This window comes from Temnothorax nylanderi, unplaced genomic scaffold, assembly GCF_030848795.1.
Source record: "Temnothorax nylanderi isolate EJ_2023f unplaced genomic scaffold, tnyl_v1.0 TNYL_tig0345_pilon, whole genome shotgun sequence".
Taxonomy (NCBI): domain Eukaryota; kingdom Metazoa; phylum Arthropoda; class Insecta; order Hymenoptera; family Formicidae; genus Temnothorax; species Temnothorax nylanderi.
Genome location: NW_027249407.1, coordinates 132,647 through 151,238, shown reverse-complemented (window position 1 = coordinate 151,238; position 18,592 = coordinate 132,647). Strand labels below are relative to the sequence as shown.

Here is an 18,592-nt window from a genome sequence, read left to right as displayed (position 1 = left end):
AAATTGAGTCAAAAAGTCCATTCTTTTATAATAAACCAGTAATTATTGAGTAAAGTCAATCCACTCACAGTGACATCCTTTAGCCGACTGTATGTCAATGACGGCTCATTGACGCTTGGTAGTATGCGTAAGCACACAATACAAACGCGCGGTTAACTGACATATGCCTGGCTAAAAGACAGTACTGACAGATTGACTTTACTCAATAATTATGGCTTTATTAAGCATTATTGGAAAAAATGGCTTAGAAATATTGGACTTAATTTTTGATAAGAAATAGTGCTTTTGTAGTTAATTGGTGATATTTGATAAGAAATAGTGTTTTGTAATTAATGGATGATATTTAAGAAACACCTTGTATATATATCACAAGAAATAGATAAAATTTAAAGTTTTACAAGACTGGCATAAATTAATTGAAAAAGTAGAAGCTCCATACAATTTGGTACATTATTATTTGAAGTCAATACAGTCCATGTAGTATTGAGAGTATTTTTTTCTATAATATTGGCGCAATTGTCATCAGTCATATACAAAAAGGAATCATTATTATGATGTGTATCTATCATATCTGAGGCAGTACTGCTAGCATTTTGTTGTAAATGACATTCCTCATCGTTTCCAAATATTATTATAGCGTTATCTGTAAAACAGTCCATATGTTAAATATTAGTACATAATATTATATATTAGTACATAATAGAGATTAAATAAAGAACGGAAAATATTGTCTGCCAAAAAATAATATATACAAAAATATACATGCATATACTAGGTGTCCCATTTTAACCTAAACACCAAGATATCTCGAAAACAATGTATTTTTGAAAAAAAAGTTTAAAATAAAAGTTGCAAGGTTTGAAGAAAGCCATTTGATAAGCTTACTAAATTTTGGATCTGGTGCCTACTTTGAACCCAATAAGACACAACTTAATTTTCTTTGATAGAAACCCTAATTTTTTATTGTACCATCTTTTTCTACTAATTAATTTGAACAACTTTTGTCTGAAATATTTTTCCATTTGCCTAATACTTTTTGAGGTATTCAAGGAAAACTTGGCAACTTTTTCAATATTTAGTATACATCAAATATTTATGTATGCATCTTCTTAGAGCTTTCTTGTATACACACATTTTAAAAAAATTGGAGTACTATTGCAGTAGCATATTCTTGAGACAAAATCAAGTCAAAAAATCCTGTACCACTTTTTCCTCCAACAAACAATTATTAAGATATTGTAAGCTAAATATTTAAAAAGTTACCAAGTTTTCCTTGAATACCTCAAAAAGTATTAGGCAAATAGAAAAATGTTTCAGACAAAAGTTGTTCAAATTAATTAGTAAAAAAAGATGGTACAATAAAAAATTGGGGCCATTTGTAAACAAGAATTTATATCTCTATCTTTTGTCAAAGTACAAAAATTAATATATCATTTATGATGTAAAAAAGAATGTTTTATATGGGGAACAGATCAAAGAAAAATCTTTTAATTATACAATAATAAAAAATATTTTTTATAATTATTTAAAAAAATCAAGTTAGGTCTTATTGGGTCCAAAGTGGGCGCCGGACTCAAAATTTAGTGAACTTATTTGATGGCCCTCTTCAAATCCTATAACTTTTGTTTGAAATATTTTTTTGAAAATGCATTATATTTTGAAATATTTTGGTGTCTAAATTAAAATGGAACACCCTGTATACATCATAAAAAAAACTATTCAGTCCTATTAAAAGTAATTGCAAAAATCCGTTTGACGTTATATATATGTAGCTATTATATCATTACCTAAATTTAGCACAGGTGATATAGCCTTGAAATTATTTGTTTCCATGTCAGTTAACTTGTCATAGGCTGTTTGTAAGCAAGTATTTAAATCTCCATCTTCTGTCAAAGTACAAAAATTAATATATCATTCATGATGTAAGAAAGAATGTTTTATATGGGGAATCGATTAAAGAAAAATCTTTTAAATATTAACAAATTAATAAACAGCGATACGAGTCAGGCCCGGTATGTGGCGCACAAGTAAAGAAATTAATAGTTACAGAAGTAACAAATTACAATGTATATAATATACGTATACATCTATTCCAACTTTTAAATATTACAAGTAACAATAAAAAATATTTTTTATAAATGGATAGAGCACTATATTTATTAAATCGTTACCTATGTCTGACACAGCTGTGGCAACACTGCGAGTATTCGCATCTACATTGGGGTTCTCGTCGCTTGTTGTATGTAATATAGATTCTAAATTTTTATCTACAATATAAAATAGTACGCATAACACACTAATATCCAAGTACAAGAATACTAAGGTAAATGTACCAATGTTTATACACATAAGACCTATGTCTGAACTCCTTTATCATATTAGTTCTTAAATAAATATAACGTAAATTAAAATCAAAAATAAAAATATAAGACAAGAAAAATATTTTTATCTTTGATTCTTTGATTTTATTTCGAGTTATAACTTATTTAAGAACTAAAATGATAAAAATGTCCAGACATAAATACGTGTCCAGGCACTGGTACATTTACCTTATTTGTAAAAAAAATGTATATAATGTATAAGAAAACTATACAAATCTGTCTAAAGTAACAGTAATAAATTTATCTTATAAATCTCGAACGTTTGTACCTAGTATCATATTACAACATATGCTGGACATAGGAGAAGTATCAATGACATTACTTCTTTCCGTATCATTCAAATTATCACTTGCTGTATGCAAGCAAGAATTTATGTCTCTATCATTTACTGAAATACAAAAATATATATATATATATATATTAATTATTATGTAAAAAGATTAATTTATATGGGCAATAGATTCCAGAATTCTAAAAATATAGCATGTAATAATGAAAAATACTTTTAAGAAATGGACAGATTACCATTTATTAAATCATTACCTGTGTCTATCACAACTGTAGCAATACTGTGAGTACTTGTATCTACATTAAGGTTCTCATCGCTTGTTGTATGTAATACATTGACATTACTTCTTTCGGCATCTTTCAAGTTATTGCTTGCTGTACGCAATATCATTTCTCTGTCATCTGTTGAAGTACAAAAAATAATATGCCAATCATGATATAAAAAAATAATGATATAGACAATAGAAAAAAAATTAAACATTCCAAGTAATAAGAAAGACTATTTTTAATAAATATCTCAAAAACATTTTCCTTATTAAATTATTATGTGTTTCTCTATCACACCCAAGATAGCAATAAGATTACACGTTTTTATATAAAATCTATTATAGTGTCTAATAAGCAGCATGAATTTTAAGGACATGAATTCTAACAGCATACAGGCAACTATTTGTATTGCTATTGTCTGAGAAAGAAGTAAAGACATTGTACATAAAATGTATTATTAGATATAAAATATAAATTAAATCAACGTTAATAAACTTAATTTAAAATGATGTAATTACTATAATATAATTGCGTTACATATCTTATAATGGACAATAAAATGAAATAATGGTAAAAAAATAGAAACATACCTATTATCACTGTTGACTTTGACATACTATTTGAGATCTCTATTCCACTGATATTATTAACTGCAATGGTCATCTTTGCATTGCAAGGTTCCTCACGTGGAGTGGAAGATTTAAATTCCTTATGATCTATATACGTAAAAACATAAAACAGTAACGTAATAATTAATTTAACTCAGTATTCTATTAGGAATGACAGTAAGACTCAATTTTTAAAAACATACCTGTTATTAAGTTGCCACTTTTATCCGAAGAATTAGATATGTCCTTAATGTTCTGACAATGGTGTAGAATTATGTTAGGTTGACCGTTGTTTAAATTCTTAGCAATAGTTTCGAGATCCTTACAATGAGCTACAAAATAATATAACATTGAATATAATAAGTATTTTAAAAAAACTCATAAATGAGAAATGTACAAGTCATGTTAATCTATTTAATCTATCTCATACTACGTTTACGCGAGCGTTACTTCTGTAGTAACTTACGATAATTCCTTCGCGTAAACGGGATTTTGTAGTAACTTACGATAATTTACTCCGCGTAAATGAGTGAATTATCGTAAGTTACTACAGAAGTAACGCTCGCGTAAACGTAGTAATAGTCGTTTTTATTTAATTTAAGACCGTTTTAAGTAATGTCTTAAGATGCTAATACGGCTCTGTGATTGGTTCATGACATCTTAAGATTGTACAGATGGCGTCATTGGACGCGTTCAGCAGATACAACTGTTGCACAACTGTTGAGTTCGTCTTATCAACACTCTGCGTTGATTGGTTGGTTCGACTACTACTGAGCGGCTTGGTCTGAACGCGACCATTAAGGCCGGTATTCATAATCAGATCTTGTTTCAAGACCGTCTTAAGTAATGTCTTAAGATGCTAATACGGCTCTGTGATTGGTTAATGACATCTTAAGATTGTACTTAAAATGGTCTTAAATACATATAAGAACCGACTATGAATACCGGCCTAAGTGCCCATCTACAATAGGTGTTTTAAGCCCTAAGCCTTAAGAAATTGTTCAATCACAGTTGAATTTGAGGAGAATAATTGACTGTAATTGGTCAATTTCTTAGGGCTGAGGGCTTAAAACACCTATGGTAGACCGGGACTTAAGCCTTGTGTACACGACACTAGAAATCGGTCCGAGTTTCGGTTTAAGCCAATCAACTTGCAGCTCTTACAGAAAAGCAGCAGTTTCATTGGCTTAAACCGAAACTCGGACCGATTTAAAGTATCGTGTACACAAGGCTTAACGGTCCCCATTATGCTAGGTTTACAATACGAGTTGTAAAGTCGTGAGTCGTAAGAAATTGACTAATCACAGTCAATTATTCTCCTCAAATTTGATTGTGATTGGTCAATTTCTTACGACTCACGACTTTACGACTCGCATTGTAGACCTAGCATTAGGAAGAGACGAAGAGTGAGTTTCCGAAACGCATCCAGTTTTAGAGACCAGGCATTAAGCCCCAGTCTGCAATAGGTGTTTTAAGCCCTAAGCCCTAAAAAATTGACCACAGTCAATTATTCTCAAATTCAACTATGATTGAACAATTTCTTAAGGCTTAGGGCTTAAAACACCTATTGTAGACCGGGACTAATGGTCGCGTTCAGCAGACCAAGTCGCTCAGTAGCAGTCGAACGTGATTGGCTCTTACTTTTAGAACCAACCAATCAACGCAGAGTGGTGATAAGACGAACTTAACAGTTGTGCAACAGTTATATCTGCTGAACGCGCCCAATGACGCCGTCTATACAATCTTAAGTTGTCATGAACCAATCACAGAGCCGTATTAGCATATTAAGGCCGGTATTCATAGTCGGTTCTTATTTTAAGACCGTCTTAATGCTGGGTCTACAATGCGAGTCGCAAAGTCGTGAGTCGCAAGAATTGACCAATCACAGTCGATTATTCTCCTCAAATTCAACTGTGATTGGTCAATTCTTGCGACTCACAACTTTGCGACTCGCATTGTAGACCCAGCATAAGTAATGTCTTAAGATGCTAATACGGTTCTGTGATTGGTTCATAACATCTTAAGATTGTACTTAAGACGGTCTTAAATATAAGATCTGACTATGAATACCGGTCATAGACTACGTTTACACGGCCCGATTTACGCTAAGGCTGCGTTCCCACTATACGCGTCGCGCGTCGCGTCGTCTGTCGTTAACCAATCAAAACATCCCATTTTATTACATTACTTATGACGGGATGTTTAGATTGGTTAACGACAGACGACGCGACGCGCGACGCGTATAGTGGGAACGCAGCCTTAAGTTATAACATCGATATTATAACTACTGACGTTAAATACCATATAAACGCTCTTTTACGACAAAGTTATTACATCGATGTAGTAAGTTCGTCGTAAAAGAGCGTTTACACGGCATTTAATGTCAGTAGTTGTAACATCGGTGTCATAACTTTGGCGTAAATCGGGCCGTGTAAACGTAGTAATAGTCAAGAAATTAAAACATAACGTAAGCGGTGCGAATCAATACCGTTGATTTCCTTACTGCTTATGTTTAACTGCTTAAGTTTTTCTATGTGCCCGGGCCTTGACTGGATCGTCCAACTCGCGTTTAAATTGGCTGGTAGTTGGATCTTATATTTAAGACCGTCTTAAGTACAATCTTAAGATGTCATTAACCAATCACAGAGCCATATTAGCATGTTAAGATATACTTAAGACGGTCTTGAAATAAGATCTGACTATGAATACCGGCCTATTTTTTGAATCGGCAGTCAGTCGGCCTTTGCAATCGGTAGTCTGATACGGGCTTAAGACATTACTTAAGACGGTCTTAAAATAAGATCCGACTAAAGTCCCTAAGGCTGGTATTAATAGTCGAGTCTTATGGCGAATTCGATTGGCGTGCACTCGCTCCGTTCCAGTGGCTAGTAACTTTTTGTTACTACGCGCACGTGCTCGGAGTGCGTAGTTCTATACTGACCCGAGTGCGGTCACTTGCACTGATCTGGGAGCGTTCACTTGCACTGACCCAATGCAGTGCAACTAGTAACTTCTTCAATGCCTACATGTGCAACGTGCGACGTTCGTAACCTTGAAAACCATTTTCAACTTAACCTTTAACGGCTTTTAAACGACCGTTTTAACCGAGCTAATAAGTCGGCTGAAGTATATTATTTTATAATACGGTATAAAAACTTTTATTTACAAAAGTGAAACATTATAGGTATGTAAAATAAAGAGAAATATCTACAAGAGAGTTAAGATTTTTTTATATTGAGATCAATATTACTAGTTTATGACATCTTATAGCACCTTTATTGTATATTGTGTAATATATATTTTTGTATAATTACAACTTCAAATATGTTATACTTTATACTTTCTATTATTAGTTACAGATTTTCAAAGAAAAGCATGGCTGCTAGCAAAGATAAGGATCCATCCCTCAAAGATAAGAACGAATTAACAACTGCTTGGTGTGACGAAAGTACACGCTTATTATTAGATAAATATGAGCAATATTTACCTTTAATTGGGCCTATGAAACGATTTAAATGTAAAAAATCAATGTGGATACAAATATCTAATGATATCTTAACAGAACTAAACATTGCACGAAGCAGTACGCAATGTGAGAATCGTTACAAGACTATTTTGAAACGTAAAATGCAATCTGTAAGAAGCAATCAGCAATCAGGTGCGAAACGAACAAGAGTGGATTTTGAAGAAGAATTAAACAAGATAAAGGCAATAGATGACAGCTTGGAGCCTGAGGTAATGCAAGGTCCTGGTAAAATTATTGAAAAGCAACAAGAAAATATAGCAATGGATCGCAAAGTCACGAAGTCACAAAAGGCACCGAAAAAAATGTCTATAAGTGAGACTTTATTACGCATTCAGGAAGATAAAGAAAAGAAGAGAGAAAGAAGACATACAGAGAAATTGGATATATTACGTAGCTTTATGAAAATATTTTCAAATGATACAATTGATTCAAATCGAGATTCAACAACAGACAATGATACAATTGATTTAAATCAAGATTCAAGTAGTGATTAGAAACAGCATACTTTTTTACACATTATACTTTATGTAATCTGAAAAAGTTATAAGTAGTTATACAATATTATCTTACTATTTTGTTCATTATATGATAACTAAAGACTGTTTCCTTATTAATATAATGCTAAAGACTGTTACGTAAAAACTAAAGACTAAAATACTAAAGACTATGATGGAATACTAAAGACTGTTTCTTTATATGTGATGTATTACTAAAGACTAAATACGTTATGTATTACTTAAGTTTTTTTATATAATGTAAAATGTTTTATGTAAAGAAATTTTTTAGTTTTTTTACATTATTTGATAGTACAAAGTACTTTATGCTAATTTTGAAAGAAAAAAATATATTTATTTTATTAAAGTGCGTTAATAATATAAAAGAAACAATGTATGTATTAAAAAAGTATTATTTTCTTTAAAATATAAATTTAAGTATTTTAAGTTTATATAGTATCTATTAAGTAAAAGAATAAATTTTATTTTGTGTTCTGTAAAAAGTTTTATTTGTGCATACATGTTTATTTGTGTTACATTTTCACTAATTAAAAGCCAATAAATTACAAATAATGTCTCTTTTTACCTCACCTTCCATCCTATCGTTCGGATTCTGCTCATTATAAACCTGCCTCTCATTACATTCTACGTCTTCCTCAATATTATCTAAATGATCATTGTTCAAAATACACAAATTATGTAACACACAACATGAAATTATAAAATTAGCAGAACGTTTAACTGTGAGAAAATCTAGTTGCATTAACTGCCTGAATCTTTGTTTTAATAATGCAAACGCATTTTCTATCTTAACTCTTGTTTGAGAAAATTTAAAATTATAATTTCGTTGAAGGGCTGTAAGATTGCCGTAATCTCTGTACGGGGTTAATAAATATTTTCTTAAAGGATATGCCGCATCGCCTAATAAGTGATAATTTTCTGATATATTTTGTATTTCATTACTTAAAAATGATAATTGGAATATTCTTGCGTCATGTATTTTACTAGGAGGACCGGTAAAGACATCTAAAAATAATTTATTGGCATCACAAACTGCTTGTAATGTCAGAGATGGAAAATCATGTCTATTAACGTAAGTACTCTTAATTTTTTTAGCAGGCGTTCTAATTTTAATAAATGTTCCATCGATGCATCCGAGGACCCCAGGAAATCCACTTATCTGAAACAAAGTTATTTTATAAATGTTTAAACATATAACTTTTGAAACATATCTTTTAGCATATAATAACAATATTAATTACTTCTTCAAATTCACGAGCAACCTCTCTTTTTCTATCTTCTGTAGCAGGCATTTTTATTATATTTGGAGCAATATTAAGTAAAAATGTCATAACATTCGAAATGATAGCATGAAACGTAGATTCTGCTACATTAAATCTGGATGCAACGTCCCGTATCACGGATTTGTTTCCTGCAAACCTACAAATATAATATAAACATTACTATTACGTACCTATATATGCATTAACTACATGAGTATATATATATATATATACTCATGTAGTTAATATACATATGTATATATGCGTGTGTATGTATATATATATATAAGAAATATACACCATAAAAATGATAATAACTGAATATTACTGTTTATAGTACTGCGCCCACCATGTTCTTGCAATGTATTGAAAATTTTGGAAGTTTCATACATATTGTGTAATTTATCAAATGTACTCCGTTGTAAACGAAAGTGTCGCTGAAACTTTAAGCAAAAGTTACTTTACATGTACATCTTACATTACAAATGTTTAAAATGTAAATTGAAATTACGTATGAAGAAACATACCTCTTTATCAGAATATTCATTGATAATATCTATCATATTCCGAACTTTTGGAATTTGCTGTCGCATTTCATGTTGCATTATTAATGCCATCATTTCCTCGTCACTAGAACTGCTTGAACTGTTTAACAGTTCATCTATGAGCAATAGTTCAGTTGCCATTTTTTTCTTTATATTTATCCTTTGTGTGTAGCCTTGTTTTATCCTTTGTATTTATATCCTTTAATTGTATTTAACCTTTAATTGTATTTAACCTTTAATTGTATTTATCCGTATCTATTCTTTGTATTTATCCTTTAATTGTATTTATCTTGTATTTATCCTTCGTACATATCCTTTTTACCCATTCTCTATTTCACTCTCTTTTAACAAAAAAATATTTCTACATTCGCACTGAACCGCACTGATAAATTTGTCAGTGCAGTTCAGTGCCTTCCACACTAGTGCAGTGGACCTCAACCGAACGTACAAGTAGCACTGGACTATGGTAGTGCAGTTCAATCGAACACGTTTTCACTAGCACATGTTTTCAGTGCACTGTCAACCGAACACATGTAGATTCTGAACCAGTGGAGGGCAAGCCAACCGAACACTAAATACTGACAGAGGGCGCACTCAGTGCGCACTAGTGCGCACTAGTGCTTCCAATCAAATTCGCCATTATTTCAAGACCGTCTTAAAGCCCTGTGTACACGATGCTAGAAATCGGTCCAAGTCCTCGATTCAAGTCCTCGAATAGAAATAGTTGTACTTTGATGACTGTAGATAGCGTTATAGTCGAGCGTTATGTGAAGTCGGCATCGCTGAGTGACGCTGAGCTGTCAAGATTGGAATGGTCGGATTGTCGGATCTGCACAGGCTTGTCCTTGATCGTGGCCCATGGGCGAGCTTTTACGCAAAGATAAAATTGTCCTCATCCTGTATGCAGACGTCTATCAGCTGCTGCATTGAACCCTCGTCCTGGAAGAAAAAAAGAAACGCGTAGCCTTTCGGCGGGATTTGCTTTCTGCCTTGTGCGGCCAGTCTACGACGGACCAAAGTGGCGGAAACTGGCCGTGATCTCGTCTTCTCGTCGATGTCAGGCGGTAGTCCGCCTACAAAGACTTTCCTAGAGAAAAGGTTTCGCTGCCCTGACTGTGCGACTGCTTCGGCGACGACAGCGGAGTCGCTTGGGACGCCGTTATCCCGCCGGTCACACTGACGACGACGACTACTGCCTACTCCGACGCCAACGTTGATTAAATTTCAATTTATTTTGGGAAATGAAATAGGTAAGTGACAAAGTAAAAAGTATCTTTCTAACCATTAAAAATAACCGATAAACGTAAAATTTTAATACAAACTGCTTTCAACTGGAAAAATTAATGTACATAATCTATTTGCAGTGTCAAATGTAACAATATTGAAAAATGAATAACTCAGCGAAAAAGAAAAAACTCATAAAGTTGCTGACTCTTGCAGCTTTTGCTGTGGCTATAGAACAGCAAGAAGAACAAGAACAGCGAGAAATACAAGAAAAAAGACAAAGGAGATGGTGGACAAGAGAGTGGATTCTACGAAGAGAATTTCAATTCAGAGGATCTATTCACTTAGCGCTCAATGAACTTGTTTCTGAAGATATAGAGTCTTTTCATAGATTTTTTAGAATGGATTATCAATTATTTAACAATCTGTTAGATAAAGTATCTCTTCATTCAGAGACAAGATACAGTTATGCGAAAGTGTATTCCACCAATTCAAAGACTATCCTTAACTCTACGATACTTAGCAACCGGAGAATGTTATCGCAGTATGGAACTCACAACAAGAGTACCTGCTTGTACTTTATCGTACATCATTCCTGAAACAGTTAGAGTAATCTATGAAGTACTAAAAGATGAATATTTAAAGGTGAGTTTTAAAATTATAATATTTGTTTCCTAGTATCGAATATGCATAAATATTTCAAATAAAACATACCTAATATTTTAGATTCCAGATACCGAAGAAGAATGGAATCATATTGCTGACAACTATTTGAAACAATGGAATGTACCAAACTGCATCGGTTCGATGGATGGCAGGCACATTGAGTTTAAAGTTCCTCTCAGTCAAGGATCATTGTATCACAATTATAAGGGTACAGATAGCATCGTTTTATTAGCATTAGTTAATGCGTATTATCAATTTATATACGTCAATGTTGGTGTTAATGGGAGGGTAAGTGATGGAGGAGTTTATCGTGAAAGTAATTTAGCAAAATACATAAATGATCCACAAAATCCATTAAATGTGCCAAAAGATAAACCTTTACCTAATATGAATCAATCTGTTCCTTTTGTTATTTTAGCTGACGCGGCTTTTCCATTGCAAAATCACATATTGAAACCTTATCCGTCACGAAATTTGTCTCATAATGAGCGAATATTTAACTATAGACTAAGTAGAGGTAGAAGAGTGGTTGAAAATGCTTTTGGCATATTGGCTAACAGATTTCGCGTTCTTTTAACAAAGATATATTTACCAGTTGAATCAGTTCAAAATATTACACTTGCTTGCTGCGCTTTACATAATTATATTAGTAAAGAAAATGAAGCTTATTTACACGGAACTGTAGACATTGAAGATTTAGAGAATCTAACTATAATACCTGCTACATGGAGGAATAATAATACACAGTTGCGTAATTTGGAAATTGTAAACGTGAGACTTAATAGAAATGCAATTCATATTCGTGATATTTTTAAAGAATATTTTAATACTGTTGGAAGAGTTGAATGGCAAGAAGCTATGATTTAACTTTGTGAAGTATGTATTATTTATGTTGAGATCGGAATTCTTCACTTTAAATAAAAATGCCAATTCGAATGTTTCATAGCACTGTACTTTCTATATACGAGCTTTTTTATATATGTTTTTTTATAATTTTTGTATATGACCGAGTTATGTCTTAAGATATTACTATAATATTATACAGGTAAGAATAACATAAAAATTAAAATTATAAAAGTAAAATTCTAAATTTATGTATTATTGGAGATAGTCTTGATGTAGCGTATAATAGAATAACTAACAGAAGCTGTGTTTTAACTATTCAATATAAAAATTAAATTAAATAAAAAATATTTAATTTTATATATTTTTATAATTTTGTGCATTAGAATTTAAGTAATTAATGTTACTAGTGATATATAAAATAATTGTATTCGTTCATGTCCAGTTCTTATATTTAAAACATTGTATTATTAAATACATAATAAATACATTGTATTTTGTACTAATGATAAGACACAATAAATAAATAGTTATATCGTAAGTAGTTTTTATTACTGATAAGAATAGTTTATGACAATAGATTTTACAAATTTTAAATAAAAAATAAAATATTCTTAAATATATAATAAACAATCTATTTTATACTCAGATAAATAAAAATATATATTGCTTATATGATATGTTCTCATATATTATCTTTGGGAAACTATATAATGGAAAGAAACTATTTAACTTTAATGAATAAGAAATAAACATTATAGAGTAGACATTAAAGATTGAGTAAAGCAAATTTAAGACAACATTTGCACTAAAAAAGAAAAAGCAGAGCTTTTAAACTTATCAGAAGTTAAACTGGTAACTGTTATGCTGGGTCTACAATGCGAGTCGCAAAGTCGTGAGTCACAAGAATTGACCAATCACAGTCAATTATTCTCCTCAAATTCGACTGTGATTGGTCAATTCTTGCGACTCACGACTTTGCGACTCGCATTGTAGACCCAGCATCACTGATAGATAATAGAATAGCAGAGAGATATACTGACAGCTATTACTGCTAGCTACTACAACTTCTGAGTGATTCCAACAAATTCTGCTTTTTCCTGTTCTTTAATACCTGCAACATGACAAAATAGTAATGCACAATTACGCAATTTGGAAATTGCAAACACGAGATCATAAAAATGCAATTTGTAACATTTTTAAAAAACATTTTAAGACATAAAAAACAATATGTGTTTAATCACTATCAGTATTATCTACTAATGCAATGTTTCTTTGTAACCCTTTTAATTTTTTGAAACTTTTAAAAACATTTAAAGACAAAAAACAAAATGTGTTTAATCACTATCAGCATTATCTACTAATGCAATGATGTTTCTTTGTAAACCTTTTAATTTTTTGGAATTCTTAATCTTACGTAATTCATTCTCTAAGTATAGAATCCAATGCTTTAAGCCATCTTCCTTTTCTTCATTTTTAGTTACCGATTCCATTGCAGTCGTAGCCATTGACCAAAAGTTTTCTTTAGTTTCAGGAGAAGATCTTATCGTTTCAGATCTTTTTCTTTTAGATAACGGTGTTGTGCTAATCACTGAAGGTGACGACTTTGTGTTGTATGTTAAAGTGTTGATAACTGAAGGTGACGACTTTATGTTGAGTGTTGAAGTACTAACCACTGAAGGTGGCAACAGAATATTTTGATGGATATTTTCTATATGAAACAGATAAAAATAATATAATCAAATAAAAAAAATACTCGTATCGCAAAAACTAAATCCTTCTTTCTCATACTTTTTTTTGTCTTCTTTCTCTTCCTCTCTTGCGTCGGTACCCCTCCATGGCCTTCCTCCCGTTCGTCCCATCCTCATTTACTCCAATCCCTCTTCCCTCCTGCCTCCTTCTCCTCGTCCGACTCCATCAGTAATTTCTTTTCCAAATCCTTGGAAATTTCCTCTTCCTCTGATCTCCCCGATCCCTGCCTTAGCCTGCCTTCCATTTTCTCCTCTCTCTCCTTTCTCTCCCTATCTCTCCTTTCCACCGACTTATCTTCGTCTATTTTCACTCCTAATCTGTTTCCAGCCTTTCTCCTCGCCTCTATCACCCGCCATTTCTTCTCTTCGTCCTTCAGCTTCACCAGAAGCGTTATCCATGCTCCTCTTTGACCCACTATACATACCTCTCTCACCGTAACCCTTATCCTTAGTTTTTCCGCAAACACCTCCTTCACCTTCTCCCAGTTCGAGCCCTTGTCCCCCCATACCTCTTTCTCCGCCCGTACTATTACATTTCTTTTCCTTTGCTCCTCTTCACTACTCTCCCCCACCCTCGCCCACCATTTCTTCCTTATCCCCACTCCCTCCTTGTTGTCTTCCCTCTTCCTTTTACCCCCATTTTGCTCCATTCTTTCTATCTTCCTCTCCATTCTCCTTACTTTCTCCTCAAGCTCCTCTATCCTCCCCTCCTTCTTTTTCTCCTCCTCTTTCTTCTCCTTCACCATCTTCCTTACCTTCTCCTCTAGCTCCTCTATTCTTTCCTCCTTCCTTCTCTCCACTTCTTTCTTTTCCTTCTCCACCTTCTTTAGTTTCTTCTTCATAATCCTTTCCATCGCCTCCGCTATTATTCTTCCTTCTTCCTCCATCCTGATTAGTCCTGGGTAATCTGTAATAAATTAATTTCATCACCTCCTCTTTCTTCCTCTTTCCTCCTCACTCTCTCCCCTACTCCCCCTCTCCCTCACTTCGTTCCTTCTTCTATCTCCATCAACCCCCCTTTTCTCTCCTTCTTTCCCCCTCTAGTTTTATCATCCATTCCTCACTTCCTCCGTCCTCATCTAACACCCATCCCACCGCTTCCTGCCAGCTTCCATCTCCTGCTTCCCATCTCCTACATTTCTCCCACACATGCTCCCATGATTCCTCCCTGTGCTCACATAACCTACATTTCTTCTTCTCTTCCGTTTCCCAATATTTGCTCTCCCTCATCTCATTTCCTAATCTATATCTCGCCACCCTGTTCCATCTGCTCTCTCTCCATCCTTTCTTCAAATACCCTGGAATACCCTCTCTTTTTACCATCTTGTACCATCTGTTATACTCCGCTCCCTCGATTCTTTCCCATCTCTCTCTTCTTTGTACTTCCTTGTCCCCTCCGAACAGTTTGTGGAACCATTCTTCTTCGTCTTGTCTCAGTCTTTCCAGTTCCTTCAATTCAACACCTCTGTCTTCAAAAAACTTTCCTCTTTCTCTCTCCCAATTTGATCTTGCTTTCCCTTCTTTCTCCTTTCCCTTCACCTCCTCCCAACATAGCCTTGCCAATTCACTTCCTCTACCCTCCTCTAGTTTTCTCTCGAATCTCCATGCTCTCATCCCTGCCCTCCCTCTCAGCTTATCCCTTTGTGTCTCCTCCCTAACGAGATACCATGGCGTTCTCCCATCCACTCCCAGTACCCATCTGATATACCTTTCTTCCAATCTTTCCATTCCTTCCCTTTCTTTCCATCCCCATATTTCCGCTCCATATCCCATTACTGTCCACACCAGCCTATCAAATAGCCACAATCTTTTTCCCCAGTCTCTCCCAAATCTCCTCTTCCCTATTCCCCATATCTTCCCCATCACTGCCGCCGCCTTCTTGATCCTTTCCCTTACCTGCGCTTCTTGTCCTCCATTCCTTTGGAACATGTACCCTAAATATCAAAATTCCTTCACCTCTCCTAATTCTTTTCCTTACCACCTCCATCTTCTCTTACTGTCCCTCCCTCCTCCTTTCCTAAATCTCATTATCTTTGTTTTCCCCACATTCAGTTTCAATCTCTTCCTACTTAGATAACCTTCCAGTCTTTCCAACATGCTCCTCATTTGGTCCTCGTCTTCCGCCAAAAGCACTATATCATCCGCGTACGCCAAAGTATATACCCTCCTACCTCCTAACACCACTCCTCCCCATTTAACCTTACCCATTTCCTGTTTCATATCCGCCAGTAACACGTTAAACAACAATGGACTCAATGGGCACCCTTGCCTTACTCCTCTTCCCGTCCAGAACTCTTCTCCCATTCCGTCTCCTACCCTTACCCTACTTTTTGTCTCGCTTAACAACTCCTCCGTTCTCCTCACCAGCCCTTCTCTTACTCCCCTTTCTCTCATTGCTTTTATTAGAACTCCTCTATCTACCGAATCAAACGCCGCCTTAAGGTCCACGAAACATACTATCAATTTTCCCCTCTTCTTTTCTAACCTTCTGTTCACCAAGTAGTTCAACACATAGATGTTGTCTATTGTTCTCATCCCCCTTCTGAAACCTGTCTGGTTCTGTGGTACTATTCCCTTCCCCTCTGTCTCCTCTCTTAACCTCTCCGCCAGAATAGCCGTGTACACCTTGTATAACGACGGCATTATTGTCACACCTCTATACTCCTCCGCTCTTTTTCTTTCTCCTTTCTTTACAATTGGCGCAATTATTCCCTCTTTCCAGTTTTCTGGCCATCCCCCTCCCTTCCATACCCTATTAATATATTTCCATGCCCAGCTCTCCAGCTCCTTCCCCCCTCGCTTCCAGACCTCGCCTGGTATCCCATCCCTTCCCATAGCTTTTCCGTCCTTTAACCTCTTTACCGCTCTCCTAATTTCTTCTAGACTAATCTCCTCTTCCTCTTCTCCCTCCTTTTCCTCCCTATTTCCTTCTTTCTCCATCCTCACCCTCCCTTCCACTCCTCCCAAGAGTTTCATAAAATGCTCTTTCCATTCCTCCTCTTCTATTCCTTCCTCAATCCCCCTCCTCTTTTTCCTCTCCTTATTTACTATCTCCCATACTTCCGCCTCCCTCCTTGCTCCCTCCGCCTTTCTCTCCCATCTCTGATTCTCTTCTTCCTTTTTCCTCTTACACATCTCCCTAAACTCCTTCCTCTTTTCTTTGTACGCGCTACCCTCTCCTCTTCCTTTCCTCCACGTCCTTAATTTTCTTCTTGCCTCTTTCTTCGCCTCTCTACATTCTTCATCCCACCATCCTACCTTCCCCCTCTTTCCTCCCATCTCCTCCTCCACCCCTTTTATTGCCTCCTTTATTCTTGCCTCCATTCCTTTCCATTCCTTGTTCAAATCATCCACCTTTTCCTCCATCGCTCCTATTCTTTCCATGAACCTCTTTGCTCCTTCCTCGTTCCATATCCCCCTGTTTCCCTTCTTCCCTTTCCTTCTCCCATCTCCCTCTTTTCCCCTCCTTAAGGCTATTTCCAAGGGGTGATGATCCGAGTCCACTCTATCCCCCACCGTCATACTCTCTACCTTCTCTCTTACTTCTCCTTCTCCTATCACATAGTCGATCACCGTGTCTCCTCTTCCCCCCGTGAAAGTAAACTCCCCCTCCTCATCTCGTCTCACATTTCCATTGAAGATTTCCCATCCTCTCTCTTCTATGCTATTTATCAGCCGCCTCCCCTCTCTGTCTATCTTTTTATCCTTTGATCTTCTTTTCCCTCCGCGCTGTCCTGCCCCCTCCTCCTCTTCTATCCCTCCGCCTTCTTGGCCGGTCCTTGCATTGAAGTCTCCTCCAATTATCGTAAACCTTCCTTCTTCCTTCTTCTCCATTATCAGTCCCAGCTCCTGTAGTATTTCTTCCATCTCCTCTTTCTTTGCGTAGACCCCAACGATACTCCAGTTCTCGTTACCTATCCTAACCTTGGAACCGTTGGCTAAAGCCTCCGTTCCAGAGTCGAGCCCTTTTCGCAGCAGCGGTACTCCACAACCAACGGAAATGTCCACAGAGCCAGCTGGGGATAAAGGTGCTGCAGAGCTGACGGGGAGAGCCGACCAACCGACCAGCCAGACCATTGAGGGGGTCGAGATCTTTGAGGACGAGGGCCTATCGCAGCGCGAGCTGTTCGAGGAGGTGCCCGAGGTCCAGGTGCAGGAGATAATAGAGCAGAGTGGGATACAGCCCGCTGGAGACGTGATCACGACGATCAGCCAACCAGGAGACGAGGAGCCGATAGACGATCCGGAAGACGTGCAGACAGCCACGGAGACAGCGGCAGGTGCATCGAGCAGCCAATAGGAAAAGCCCGTACCGGTTGTGCGAGACGTTCCATATATTTTATGTTATTTTGTTTTATTTTCACTTAGAGCCTACCCAGAGTAGAGAGTAAGATTAGTTAGAGGAGTTTTAATACGGGACTATACCCAGGTTGGTAAACATACCATTTTTATTATTTTAGTTAGCGTAACACGCATGTAAGAGCCCGCGATAGGACATATTTACATAATATTGACAAATACATTAAACAGAAACATATACACGAGTAAACACCTAAAAACACATTCAACCAATCCCAGTGACCCTGGAGAGTAAAGTAAAGCAGTTTGAGTAAAGAGTTATTAGAGAGCCAATCACAGGCCAGCATTCACATAAAGCAACTTACCAATGGATTCAGAGAGAGTAACAGCGTTAATCTTAACGGCAATATTCATTTT

The 18,592-nt window shown here is 35.5% G+C and overlaps 2 protein-coding genes and 1 long non-coding RNA gene across 4 annotated transcripts; 2 read left to right on the top strand and 1 right to left on the bottom strand.

The window, feature by feature from the left end:
- Positions 1-6,490: 6,490 nt before the first annotated feature.
- Positions 6,491-7,745, top strand: LOC139781549 (uncharacterized). The gene is made up of 2 exons (XR_011720568.1): positions 6,491-6,728; positions 6,898-7,745. It is a non-coding gene; the product is annotated as an uncharacterized lncRNA (long non-coding RNA).
- A 299-nt stretch (positions 7,746-8,044) lies between these two features.
- On the bottom strand, positions 8,045-9,953 carry LOC139781548 (putative nuclease HARBI1). Of its 2 annotated transcripts, XM_071720393.1 has the most exons (5): positions 9,626-9,953; positions 9,375-9,591; positions 9,148-9,290; positions 8,827-9,004; positions 8,045-8,744 (listed from the first exon to the last, which is right to left on the bottom strand). In XM_071720393.1, exons 2-5 carry the CDS (start codon positions 9,531-9,533, stop codon positions 8,109-8,111), a joined length of 1,116 nt encoding a protein of 371 aa, XP_071576494.1. In that variant the 5' UTR covers positions 9,534-9,591; positions 9,626-9,953; the 3' UTR covers positions 8,045-8,108. The 2 variants fall into 2 exon arrangements, with proteins under 2 accessions (XP_071576494.1, XP_071576495.1); XM_071720394.1 differs by having other exon boundaries at positions 9,166-9,290; positions 9,375-9,953.
- Positions 9,954-10,188: 235 nt separating this feature from the next.
- Positions 10,189-12,367, top strand: LOC139781555 (uncharacterized). Its single transcript, XM_071720396.1, has 3 exons — positions 10,189-10,642; positions 10,757-11,261; positions 11,343-12,367. The coding sequence occupies exons 2-3, from the start codon at positions 11,085-11,087 to the stop codon at positions 12,147-12,149; spliced, it is 984 nt and encodes a 327-aa protein (XP_071576497.1). The 5' UTR covers positions 10,189-10,642; positions 10,757-11,084; the 3' UTR covers positions 12,150-12,367.
- The last annotated feature ends 6,225 nt before the right edge of the window (positions 12,368-18,592 follow it).

What these genes read in the sequence shown, in the direction of transcription:
- LOC139781548 (XM_071720393.1), bottom strand. Translation starts at nt 9,533, where the DNA reads ATGGCAACTGAACTATTGCTCATAGATGAACTGTTAAACAGTTCAAGC. An exon ending in ATGAATATTCTGATAAAGAG is followed by an intron (nt 9,291 to 9,374) that starts GTATGTTTCTTC and finishes TTTTGCTTAAAG; the next exon opens with TTTCAGCGACACTTTCGTTT. An exon ending in CAGTTATTATCATTTTTATG is followed by an intron (nt 9,005 to 9,147) that starts GTGTATATTTCT and finishes TTATATTTGTAG; the next exon opens with GTTTGCAGGAAACAAATCCG.
- LOC139781555 (XM_071720396.1), top strand. Translation starts at nt 11,085, where the DNA reads ATGCGAAAGTGTATTCCACCAATTCAAAGACTATCCTTAACTCTACGA. An exon ending in TAAAAGATGAATATTTAAAG is followed by an intron (nt 11,262 to 11,342) that starts GTGAGTTTTAAA and finishes CTAATATTTTAG; the next exon opens with ATTCCAGATACCGAAGAAGA.